The sequence below is a fragment of the Rattus norvegicus genome, chromosome 8, assembly GCF_036323735.1.
Source record: "Rattus norvegicus strain BN/NHsdMcwi chromosome 8, GRCr8, whole genome shotgun sequence".
Lineage (NCBI taxonomy): Eukaryota > Metazoa > Chordata > Mammalia > Rodentia > Muridae > Rattus > Rattus norvegicus.
This window is the reverse complement of record NC_086026.1, coordinates 129,677,973-129,690,804: the sequence shown is the minus strand read 5'-3', so window position 1 is coordinate 129,690,804 and position 12,832 is coordinate 129,677,973. Positions and strand designations below refer to the sequence as shown.

At 50.0% G+C, this 12,832-nt stretch overlaps 1 protein-coding gene and 1 long non-coding RNA gene across 12 annotated transcripts in view; one reads left to right on the top strand and one right to left on the bottom strand.

Moving 5' to 3' along the window:
- The window catches only part of Ulk4 (unc-51 like kinase 4), a 295,125-nt gene that overhangs the window by 152,751 nt on the left and 129,542 nt on the right, over positions 1–12,832 (top strand). For all 8 annotated transcript variants that reach the window (XM_039082734.2, XM_039082731.2, XM_063265850.1 and 5 more), the window contains one exon: positions 4,466–4,571. In XM_039082734.2, coding sequence (XP_038938662.1) covers positions 4,466–4,571 — 106 coding nt within the window. The remainder of the gene's footprint in view (positions 1–4,465; positions 4,572–12,832) is intronic.
- Positions 7,504–10,947, bottom strand: LOC134480250 (uncharacterized). 4 transcript variants are annotated; one of them, XR_010054527.1, is made up of 4 exons: positions 10,702–10,947; positions 9,874–10,008; positions 8,753–8,836; positions 7,504–7,635 (listed from the first exon to the last, which is right to left on the bottom strand). It is a non-coding gene; the product is annotated as an uncharacterized LOC134480250 (long non-coding RNA). The 4 variants fall into 4 exon arrangements; XR_010054526.1 differs by lacking the exon at positions 7,504–7,635 and having other exon boundaries at positions 8,701–8,836; XR_010054529.1 differs by lacking the exon at positions 7,504–7,635 and having other exon boundaries at positions 8,701–8,836; positions 9,874–9,957.

The window sequence follows — 12,832 nt, the reverse complement described above, 5'->3', positions numbered from 1 at the left end:
TGAACCCACTGTAGAAGTGTGTGGTCCTAGGTGACTCCAAATCCAGCCAGGTTGACAGTGGAGGTGAACCATCCCATTGTGGCATTTTCTTTCTGTCAGACTTCTTGCACTGACCGCCACAGTGTGTCAGGTGGAGTCATTTTGAAGACTGAATACTATCTGTTGTGATTGCTCTCTAGAGATGCATACTTCCCAGTAGACCCTGAAGTTGCTTCTGTGTTCCCCTAATTGTGGACACACTGCCACAAATTTACCAGACTTCTCAATGGAGACTTAAGTCCTTCAGTGTCTTAGGCACCACAGTGAGGTGTGATGCTGGCCTGCAGTGAAGCTACTTCAGAAAGGCTGCTCTGTTCCTACTGTTTACTTACTGAGTCCTTGGCCCTTGAGGGCCTTCCATGAGCTCCAAGGCTGTTAGTGGGAAGATGGGCACTTCAGACTGGGTGCCCACCTCTTTCCTTAGCAGAGGTTGTCCGTTTTAATGGAGTTTCATCTGTGATGCCAAACACTGAGTTCTGCTGCTTCTGCTATAATTATCTCAGCTGGCACGCCCTGTGTTCTGTTAGCACTTCAGTGTCCTGTTTATTAAATGTCCCCACACTGTGGTGTCAGGCACACAAATGAGCTTCCAGATGTGCTATGGGAAGGAGGTGCCCTGGGCTTGCTGTTTGTGGGTTGGTGATGTCTTCTCTCTTGAGACAGGCTTCCGGTGCGTTCAGGCTGTTGTTTTGGGTAATGTGTTTATTCCCCAATGTAGCCTCTTAAGACATACAAATGTCCTTAGGCGGCCAGAAACATTGTAGCACAAAGGGAGAGTGGAGGCCAGACACATTGTAGCACAAAGGAAGAGGGGCATGTTTACCCTTTGTGTCCCAAATCAATATTCCAGGGTTCCTTCCCTCCCCTACCCCAGATCCAGATTGGTTTAAATTTGTTTATTTGGGGGACAGGGTATCATTCTGTAGCCCAGGTTGACCTTAAATGCAGGTGATCCTTCTGCTTTCTAAGTGCTTGGATTCACGCATGAGTAACCCAATTACTTCTGCACTCCTTTCAGATAACCTGACAGGTTTGCAGGTGCCGCTGCACGGCCCACCCCGAGTACTGACTAGCCTGACCCACAACTTCTATAACCTGTCTCAGTGTTGCACACACAGAGGCAGGGCTTCCACCAGCCCAGACTGAGCTTCTGGTTTTGCCACTGTGGAGCATATGACAAGCTGTGCTTGGTCATGGTCACCTCCTCCCTCATCTGTAGAAAGAAGTGAGCCCTTCCATGCCTTTATGAGGGCAAAGTGAGATGCGAAATGAGCTATGTGCTCGGCGAGCTGTACTCTGCACCCAGCAAGCTCTCACATGTTGCTGTACTGACCACCCGGCTATACAGAGGCCGGCTGGGGTAGACTCTGCCAGTGCTGATGCTGGGACTCCCCACCATGTTCCAAGAGCTAACTGCAAGGCCCTGTGTGCTTGCCTGTCTCTTCCTTCCCTTATGTCAGGAGAACACAGTGCTGTGGGCTCTAACCTTGTGGGGTGGGGGTGGGAGTCTGGGTGGAGATAAGGATGAGTTACCCTGCCTCCTGTTACTGTCTGCTCACCCTGGAACTCAGGCATACATTTGGGGGAGGGCAAGGGCTGACCCACTGGAACAAGTCCCCATGACTTGGCCTCTGACCAAAGCTACCTCCTCCTCCAGCTCTACTCCACTGAAACCAGCTCCTGGCCCTTGTCTCCTGACATGGCCACCACAGATGTGCCCACTTACTTACCTCTGTGTTCTTGTCCCCAGATAATTTTCTGCACTGTCTTAAAGAAATAAATGAGCAGGAACAAATCTTATTAAGGTCTAAGAGGTGAAGTAACTCAACTTGATAAATGTTAGCGGGGTGTGGGCTTACCCACACTCGTGCCTTCTCCATGGCTTTGCCACAACTGTGGTCCTCAGCTGCTCTCAAACCTCCTCACTGTGAAGAGAGAGGCGTCTGTGCAGACTCTACTCCCTCCCTTCCTCCCTCCCTCCCTCCCTGCACCATGTAGAAGCCTGTTACATATAGTAAATAAAGCAAGCAAAGATAACTCTAGAACATAAGTTTTGTAAAGTCCTCAGTGTAGGATATGTGGGGTTCAGGTTCGTAAGGGCTTGGAAGTAAAGAAGCTAGAAACAGTGTTGAGAGCAGAGAGGGAGCCGTGCGCAGTGTGCCAGTGCAATTGGGAGTCTCCTCTTTATGCTGTGCACCAAACCCATAGTACCCCAGTCCCCTAACCCCCAGCAATGTTGGTGAGACTGTGTCTTCTCAGGGCCACAGGCCTCTGCAGATGGAATGAGAGGAGTGGCTATCAAAGGCCTTCACTCTGAGGTGTTACTGGGACCTCCTGGTTGGGAGCCCACCCTGCTTGGCTAGGATCTGATGTGGCTTCTCAATGGCCAGGGGTATGAGGTTTTAAAGTTGACTGCCATGTTGAAGAAAGGACTTTAGCAAGGAGCAATGCTGGCCCACAGCTCAAGAAAGCCTCCATTGCTGGTCTCTGGAGGACCAGGACTTTCAGAGAGATTTCAGCTTCTTGTCGGGGTTCCCTCTTTCCCAGAATCCCAGAAAGGAAGTCTAGAATCTGGGCACTGCTGTGGCTTCCAGGCCAAAAGTGATTCCCTGGGTGCTAATGAGACAATGTCTTTGAAAATGGAAACAGGAGAAGGGGTACCTTCCATCATGATTACTTGGGTATCAATAGATCTATCTGCAGTGAGATTGGGCTACATTTGCTGATGCTGTGGCCTGTGAGCAAGGGGCGCTTGTGTCATTTCCAAAAAGGACCTAAATTGAAGGTGGATTGGCCCGCACCCTCAGAGAGGACAAGTTTGCTCTGTATCATTAGTTACTTATCAGGAACAGCATGTTGTGTCATCTGGGCTCTTATTATCACTCCCTCCTTCTACCACCGAGCGGTGAGCAAAACTGGATGGAGTTGGGGGCTTGCAGCCACCTTCACATCCATCGTCCTAAGCCAGTGTCAGGGAGATGCAGGATTGTGGACATCTACCCAGGAGCGCTCTGTGCACATCTGATTATGAAATCAGTGTTAGACACTGGCACTTGGAACGCTTACACCTTGTCTTGTGTCAGAGAGAGAGATAGATGGTGCAACCCAGCCGGCATGGAGTCAGGAGAACTCTCCACAACAGGCTGGGTCTGTCCTGAGGATGTTTCCCAGTCACAGGCACACATTGCTCTCTCTACCCTGGAGCTCCTGGCCTCTTTGCCCATGGTCTTTCTCTGATCCCTGGCAGTCACAGCCATGGTGAAGAGGACTGATGACCACCTTCTTGGCCCTTAAAGCTTTTGACCAAGTGCAGTTAACTGCCCAGGAGGTGGTCACGTCATGCCTAGTCAGTGGACAGAAATGTCAGCATACTATGGGGAGTGTATGTTCACATGACTCAGAACTCAGAGAAGAACATGGAAACAGGTCTTTAGATGGGAAGCTGCCTTACAGACCAGGCCTGTGTCTCAGACAAGGCTTTGCTGAGTCTGGCCGATGGGAGTGCTGGCAGTAGACAAGGACAAGGTAAGTAAGGTTGAGGGGCTTCTCCAGAAGGCAGGAGAGAGTGCTCCATGAGACATGAGAGGAGTGAGTTTCAAAACTAGTGCCTGTAGATAGTTTCCTAAGAAAACTCAAAGTCACGAACTTGGACCAAGGTGTGGATGCCCAAGTGCAGGAGTGAGGAGCAGGCGATGTTCTGCTGGCAAACTCTCAGGAAGCCCGTGGCTGTCACGATGAGTCCTTCTGGAAACAGACACTCCGTACCATGGCTTTTGTGGGGTAGAATGGTGAGCCTTGGACCGATGAGGTCCCTGCTGCTAACGCCATTATCACCCTCTGCCCCAGATGGCACAACCTAAGGAACAGTGAGCAGAGCACACAAACTCATGCTGGTTCTGGAGATCATGGCTCACAGGACACCCCTCAGCCCTGCAGCTCTTCCCACCCTACCCCCAGACCACGGTTTCCTGCTCTTTGCTGTCAATGAGTTCTACCCTCTGCACTCATGCCACTCTCTAGTGTGCTCAAGGTTCATTGCCTTCTGTGTCTGCTGGGAGGTGGCTCCATTGCAGCAGGATTCTAGTCACCCCACCCCCATCTTTACTTCCAAGTGGATATTTGGGGCACAGCGAATATTTGTTGCAAAAACTGAATTTACTGTAAATGAAACACAGTTGCATTGGGATCCTGGAACTGAGAAGGACACCAGTGGTACCTGGGGACATTTAACTAAGGCCTCGTTTAGTTATTTCCCACAGTAAACCAGTAATCCGAGCTCTGCTCTGTAAGATGCTGACGTGGGGAGTGCGGTGGAGGTTTAACTCCATCTCTGCAGCGCTTCTGTGTCCGGAGAGAAGGGAGAGTGGAGGAGAAAGGTGGTCTGTCTTGAGGATGACAGGACGTGTTTCTGCCTGGTCTGTTGCAGGAGCATCAGGAGAGCATTCTGGGTAATACCATGCAGAGTGTGATTGCTCTACTCAACAACCTGGTGGCCTACAAAGACTCAAACATGCAGCTGCTTTATGAGCAAGGTAAGCTGGGGATTGAACCCTGGAAGAGCAACCCTCGCTCTTCAGCACCCAGAGCTGCTGGGCCAGCGGCTAACGAGCAGCTGTTAGACTGATCTCCGAGGTCAGCCTCGATAATGACGTCACCAGCCGCAGTTCTGATATTTCGGTCCCAGGTGTTGGAGCTCTGCTTTATGTGCATGCTGTGCATTCAACTGCTTCAGTTTTCTTCCATCCCGAGAGTGAATCACGCCAGCAAAGGTTGTGGGGCTTGGACGCATGACTGTGCAGTTCCTTGCCCAGTCTGTGGACAGAGCTGAGCTGCATCTGGTTCTTGTGGGCTATCTCCAGGGTGAGGCAGCTTCAGATACAGTGGGAGGCAAAGGAACGTACAGAGGAGAGAAACGGTCTGAGTTTCAAGTTCCACGATGAGTGGCTCATAAATCGGGGTGGGGTGTGGCCTCTGGACTGTCCAGCCTGTGGTGGTGGTGGTGACCCAGAATCTACTGCTTCCTACTACAGCAACAGGAGAGGCCAGAGCTTGATGAGTACAGATGGGCAGGCTGTGAGTGTCACCAGGCCATGGCCTGGGCATCTGGAGACATAGAGGTGGTCAGGTTATGAGTGTCACCAGGCCATGGCCTGGGCATCCAGGGGCACAGAGGTCTGGAGTTCCGTGAAGCTGAGCAGAGCAGTTCTGTGACTCGGTGCTCTTGCAGCTAAGGATGACCTTGAACTCCTGACTCTCACCCCATGAACCAGCACCACTGGATTGAAGGGTTACTGTATAACTCAGTGGTTTCGGTGGTTTTTTTTTTTTTTTTTGGAGCTGGGGACCGAACCCAGGGCCTTGCGCTCGCTAGGCAAGCGCTCTACCGCTGAGCTAAATCCCCAACCCCTCGGTGGTTTTTTAAAAAGCATTTTTATTTTAAAACAGGGTGAGATTACAAACCAGGGTGAGACTGTTTGCTTCTATCCGAAAACTATCAGCGTTATTAACATTTCGGAGCTGAGGTTGGGCTCATCTTATACCTTGACATTTCCCTAATGGATCTGAGGGCCAGCCCGGCATTCCCAGCAGAGCTGTCAGGGTGACAGATTTACACAACACAGCAGCACAGTGCCACAGAACAGAAAAACAAAGCAAAACAGAGCACCTCCAAAGAGGCATTTAAAGGAGCTCTCTTTGTCTTCGATGGTTCACAGGGTGTCAGGAATCAAAACACTGATTTTTTTTTTTGTCAAGTTTATATTAATCTGTCTAAATCAGTGTTTACTCAAGAGACCAGAAAATCACTTTGAGAATTGTCTGTGCTGTAAGAATAAAGGAACCACATTTGAGAGCCCTCTTACACTCCTTTACGAATAACCTCCAAAGCTGGGTGGCACATGCCTGTTGTCCCAGCACTAGGGAGGCAACAGCAGGGGCATCAAGAGTTCAGGTCCAGCCTGGGCTGCATGGGAAGTCCCATTTCAAAATTCAAACTTACTAGATGAGTTAGCAAACCTGTACCTGGAGAGGCATTAACAGCACCTGAGGAAACATACAACGTTTGCCATGTGTCTCCTGCCTCAGCCGCTTTAGGACTAGGATTACAAAGGCCACAAGGTCTGCTTTTGGTCTCATTCCTTTAAACATTTATTTTATTTCAAATTGTATATCTGTCTGCCTTCTGTGAAGGTATATTTGCAAGTGCAGGTACCTTCAGACATCGGGCACTGGCTGCAGTGGAGCTGGAGTGATGGGTGATTATGGGCTGCATTGTGTGCATGCTAGGAACGCACTCTCACACTGAGCCACGTCTCCAACTTCTACCCCCATTTCTGTAGTAACCATCATGCACCATGCACATGCTCATCCTCACGCACATGTTTACCCTCACACATGTGCTCACCCCCATGCATGTGCTTACCCTAGCAATGGCGCTGAAGTAGGCAGCGACATGCATGGTAAAACCTGAGAAAAATCCCTAAAATGTGCTAAAATACATTCTCTTGGAACTTCTACACATCTTAGTTATGAGGAACTGGGTCAGTTAGAGTTTACCTGATTACGGTTTTCCTTAAACCTTTGCAAGAGCACAATCGGACGGGCAGGTGCAGTGAGTCTATGGGTAAGGGGCTTTATCTGCATACTTATGATGTTGAACTAACCCTGTCCCAGGCTGGGGACTGGAAGAGCAGCAAGGGCTGGGGTGAAGACACCTTCAGTCACTTGTATCCCTGAGGTGGCTACTTAGGGTCTCTGGCTCTGTAATGGAGATGATGACATCACACCCGCCCACCTGGAGGTGGGAGGGGAGGATGAAGATGGCTAATGGGCATGAACCATTGGAAAAGGGCCTGGAACATAGTAAAGAAACAATGCCGCATAAACTAGTCCTGTTTCCCCAGGAGAATCCCCTGCCGTGCTTCACTCCTGGTGCAGTTAGATACTTCCTGGACTCAGCCTCTGTTGGCATAGGATGGGTGTGGAGCAGGTGCCAGGCACTGCATGCAAGGCCGTACATGAGGTTGGCAGGGTTTAAGGTAAGATGATCCGTGAGGCAGTTAAGAGATACAAATGCTTAAGAGGTAACTGTGGTCCCTGCCACTCCCCAACTCCCATCCCAAGCTTCTGAATCCTAGGGCTCAGCCTTGCCTCCTTCCCCATTTTGCTGGTGGCCCTGGGACAACGACACCCTGAGATCTCCCAGCCAGAACCTTCCCTGTAAGGAGGTGCCAGTGAGCTGTGCTGTATGCAGTGTAGCTCACCCATGTGATTGATATGCACCAACCCTGGCACTACCTCCCCCACACTGAAGCGCCCATCTCCCTTCTGTGTGGACCTACTATGTGTAGTACAAGACATCATGCATTTACCCAATTCTGTCTGCACTGTGTTGGGACTGAGCTGGGATTTTACGCCCCCATGTTTGGGAGCTAAGACGTTGCATGCAGCGGCCGAGTTCCCCTCCTTTTATCTTCTCTTTATTTTGACCTGTCAATCAACAGGCCATGTGTTTCCTTCTTACTTGATGCCATGTGTCTGGCTTCCTGCTGGGCCCACTCCTCCATGTTCATTGAGGATTCTTCAGGCTCAGGTGCTCTGAAATAGCAAAGCCATTTTACCAGCCAAAAGGGCTTCAATAAAAGACACTTAACAAGCTTCCTCCTCTCTTTCCAAACTTCTTTTAAAGTTTGAAGCAGGGTCTCACTATGTAGCCCTGGATGTCCTGGAACTCACTGTGTAGATCAGGCTGGTTTTGAACTCATAGAAATCCACCTGCCTCAGCCTCCTAGTGTTGGGATTAAAGGGGTATAGCACCGTATCTTGCCTGGATTTGATTTTGAAACGTGAAAATTGTTGAGGAAAATACTCTGTGGAAAGTGAGTCCGAGACTCTGGTGAAAGAGCTCAGGCAGCTCTGCCTTCAGTGGGTGCTTAGGAGCTCCCCAGAGGCCTGCCTTTACCTCCATCTTCCCTCAGAGAGGGCACATCCACAAGTTCAGGGAGCATTTGGAGAAGGCAGCGTGGGTTTGAGTCTGAGTCTGCAGCTTACTCTCTAAGAAGCTGAGGCTCCTCTCTCCAGAGAGGCAGGAGCCACTTCCAAGTGTTTGTTTTGAAAGTCAAATGATAATATATGTAAATTCTCCATGCATAATCACCAATATTAGCATAAGCATTTAAGGTAAGTAGTAAAAGCCAGTGAGCCTGTCAGCTTGACATCATGTCTGACCACTGAAGACGAGGAGGAGGGAAGGGAAGCCGCAGACAGCTGAGTGGCAAGAAGGACTGTGGGTTCCAGTTTAATTGAGTTAGCCTTCACCAACCAGCAAAGAGCAGCCAGTGCTCTGGAGCCCCTGTTGTTAATAAGTGGGAAATGACTCATTTTCAAAATGGGTGACTGCAGGATTCTGAACAAAGGGACAGTTCTGTTAGGAGGTGATAATTGAAGAGGAAGGCTTCATCGGGGGAGATCTGGGGCTGTGTGTAAACGTGCTAATGGAGGCGAGGCCCAGAGGAGACCTGCAGCCTGGCACCCAGGAGACAGAACTAAGCTGACAGCTGTGAGGACGACTCTGTCTGGCCTGATCACAGCTTATGGAGGAAATGAACCACACTTCTGGTGGATGAGCACCACAGGCATGGCTCTAGCATTCATTTACTGACAGTTTGTTTGGTAATCAGTCCTGATTCGTGGTTGACTTTCTTCTTCACTGTACCTGGTGCTTTCTTTCATGGCATACATTCCCCATGGTCTTATAATTCCTTGTCAGTGAAGAATAGAGAAGGCAATCCTCCTGTTCCTGCAGACAGAGGAATGAATATATACCTGCACACCTTATCTCTGAAGAGAAACTAGTATCCATAATATATAAAAAGCATCTACAACTCAATGACGGTAAACACAGGCACTCATTCACAAATGCAGAGAATACTTGAATAGACAACCTCCCCAAAGAAGAAGCACAAGTAATGGCCCGTTTGAGGGTCTCCCTCCCATCCCCTCAGCATTCTCCTGGGCTTCTCTGAAGGAAGACTAGACTAGTGTTCCTACTGTGGGGAATCAGTTGTCTCCTATTCAAAAGGGAGAACGCCTAAGTGAATTATGGATGAAAGCGCTGGATGACGGAAGGAAGAAGCGCTGATAACAGTGAGGCCCAGACCGCTGGTCCTGAGAGGAGCTATGGGCAGAGCACAGTGTGTGCGAGCTCACACGTGCACATTCTATGGGACAGGACATGCGGTCAGACTTGAGTGGCTTAAGGAGGCTGGCCCTTCAGGTGTTCCATGATCGGTTGTGTTTGGTTGGAATATTTTTCCTTTATCCTTTGGTATATGTAGGGCATCAGTGTCAGCCGCCAGTGAGTACTGGAGTTCACAGCTTCTCAACTAGGATGGTAGTCTGCCTGCCCATAGCTTAGCCTCATCTTCCTAGACATCGCAAATCTCCTGTCAGTTCCCCGAGTTCCTAACACAGGAGCGATATCATGGGATCGAGGGCCTCAGTTTATTCAAGTCCCCAGACAGCCACTTCACATTAGCAAGCTGGAGACTGGGGGACATGGAGATCAGCTCTGGACCTGGGGACACAGTGTGAGAGGTTGGCCTCTGGGCTACTGAGCTCCTGGGCTGTGAGATGCTTGCATCACATTTACTGAGCAGCCTTGCTGTCTCCAGATGCAGTGCAGGGGGGAAGCCTATGTGAGGGAATCAGGCTATTACGATGTAAATTGTTTCCTGTGTAAGTGCTTTCCCTGATGTGGTGAACATTCGCTTTTATTTCCTTCTGCCACATTTGAGAACTGAAGATAGAAATGTGGAAAGAGCAGGTTAGACTCACAGAAAAAGCATGGGGCATCTGCCTCTCCTCTTCCCTTTAATGGCGTCAGCGCTGCCAAGCTCTCTGGTGCCTTCTCTTTTATATCTTTAGAGGGAAAACAAATCTCACACAGGCGGCAGTTACCGCAGCTCATTGCTAGAGGATTCAGCATGCAGGACATTAAAGCAAAGATGGTTATTAATGGGATTAAAACAGATATAAAACTTTATGGAGGCATTAATAACTCCTCCACACACTGCAAAACAAGGCTAATCCTTCCCCTTCACGGGTGAAGTGTGCTCTCTGTCTCGGGGGTCTGCTGCTCTGACTGTAAACTGACTATCAAGAGATCACTCAGACTTGAGATTCCTCATGTGCGTTTTATCGTCAAAGCCCTTAGCATCCCAAACACTTAGGAGGTGAGACCCCAGAGGGCAGCAATCTAGGGGAACATTTTGATAGAGTAGACTACCGGCCCTTCCACTTGCAGATATGGAAACCAGGTACTGTCAGACAATGAGCACACTGAGCCGCGAGCTGAGTCGGGGCTCCTCTCTTACCTGCCTCAGTTCCTCACAAATACTTGAGTGCAAACAGGTCATTGTTCACCATCCAGTGAACAGTTTCCTGTAAGTGGGTATTTCTACATCTTTCTTCCAGTGTCTCCCCCCTTCTTTCTCTGCTCCTTGCCTGGAATACCCCCCTTCCCATTGTTTCCTTGAGCAGACCACTTGTTTTATTTTTAATACGTCTATACTACGTGTATTCACGTATGTGTGAATACATGTATGGGGGTCAGAGGACAACCTCAGGCATGGTCCCTACTTCCCACCACCTCTTGCTACTCACCACCGTGAATGGCCGCCTCGCTGACCTGTGAGTTTTGGGGGATTCTCCTGCCGAGCCTTCCATCTCACCAAGAGAGAGTGCTGGGGTTACAGGCATTCACCACTGTCACTGTCCTAGCTTCTGTCTGGGTTCAGGGAATCCGAGCCCAGGTGCCCACTCTTGTGTGGCAGGTGTCTTGTCCTCCGAGTGCTTCCTCTAGCTGGGAGCGACTGTCTTTGGATCAGGGCATTTGGAGCCACAGCAGCTCTGTCCTGTTGAAGCCCCTCATTGTTCAGATGACCAAAGGCGGGTAACGGGGTTCAGATGCTCACTCGGGACACACAGCTCCCACCAGGAAAGACGGAAGATGACCAGAGATGAGAGGCCTGCCCCTCCCTCCCTCCCTCCCGATGCTCGTCCAGCCAGAACCCAGGCAAGGCACCGCTCAGCGGGGGTGCCGCTGGGCGCTCTGTTCCACCTCCCACCTGGCCCTGGCACTGGCTTCAGTTTTTGCACATTGAGCTGGGGCAGTTGTTTCTTTTGAAGGATGATGTTATTGAAAACCCAGGTGCTTCCTGTGTAGATGCCACTCATTAGCTCTCAGTATGTTTGGAGATTAATAACATGCTTAAAAGTGTATAGACCTGGCCAGTCCTGCTAACCCACTGTGAGCTGAAGGTCCCTAGGAAAGCGGCTCCTATGGTAAAGGTCCCACAGATCGCCTGACAGAGCGTCATGCTTGCTGGGAGGGGGATGTTGCAGATGGCTGTGGTTCAAATGTGAAATGTCCCCAGCTGGTGTGTTTGGACATTGGTTCCAGTTGGTAATTCTGTTGGGAAAGGTTCTATAACTGTAGGCAGTAGAGCCTTGTTGGACAATATGCATCATTAGGGCTGGGCTTTGAGGCCTTGTAGCCTGGCCCTACTTCCTGTTCTTGCTCTCTACTTCCTGTATGAGAATGAAACGTGACCAGTCTGCTTCCTGACTGCCAGGGCCAGCCTCACACTCCTGCAGCCGAACCCTCCCTGTTGTGAGGGACTGTGTCCCTCTGAAACTGTAAGCCAAGATAAACCAGTGTCTCTGATCCATCGCCTTTTGTTGGGGTGTTTTATCACAGCAACAGAAGTAAACAGTACACAGGTGAAGAGCCAGAGTCATGTGATCTTCCGACTTAGACAGAATACCAGACAAAATCAACAGAAGTGGGGTTCGTGTGGCCCACAGTTTTAGGGTGCAGTCCATCATAGCAGAAGAGGAGGCTGATCACGTGGCGCAGCAATCAGGAGGCAGAGAGGTAGTCCAGGGCTCGACTCACTTTCTCTTCCATTCACTGCCCGTGGTGTGGTGTTGCCCATACATAGGGCATGGGCCATTGGTTAGAGAATCCTTCACAGATGTGCCGGATCCCAGAAGCTGACAGTTGAAGAGTGACCCTCACAGAGCCACTTGGCTGAGATGTTGGTAAAGGCTTCAGAACATCAGCCAGCAGAAGCCTCCCTGATGACCACAGCAAGGTTTTGGGGTAGGTGACAATTTGTGACTTTCAGTGCTTTTGTCTAACTATACAAGTTTGTATGACCTCTTCCACAGCGGGTCAACCCAAACGCATGGTCACTCACCTTTCGCTCAGGATAATCCACACAGGTCCCCTTTGAAGCAAGTGTTTTGAGTTGAAGTTGACCCTTCTTCCTGGGGGACTTCCTTAGTTCTGCCTTCCCACTGTCGGCACTGTTGGCTGGAGACTGTCTGATGGCTCTGGCATGTACGTGGGACACTCGAATGCCTGTTTCTGCAGTCAGTTTCATAAATTACTCTGAAAAAGGGAGGATTTATTATGTTTGAAATCATCTGGAGGCAGGACCCTCTCAGGTTGACACAGTAAAGCAGGTTGGCACTACCAACACAGCTCATCCCTGTCATCCCATCCCCACAGAATGGTCACCAACTGATGCTCGATAAAACTGTTCAGGAGCAGAAGCCTTAATAAATGTTAGTGTTGGTGCAAGACCCTCCTGCAGTCTTCGCCTCACTTAGTTCTTTATGCATGGAAGATACTTCTACAGGGCCTAGGGCACGGGGCAAGGCACCTCAGCATCCAGCTTTATCATAGCAACAAAGCAAGAGTCCTTGAGGGAGCCACAGAGTGGAGAAT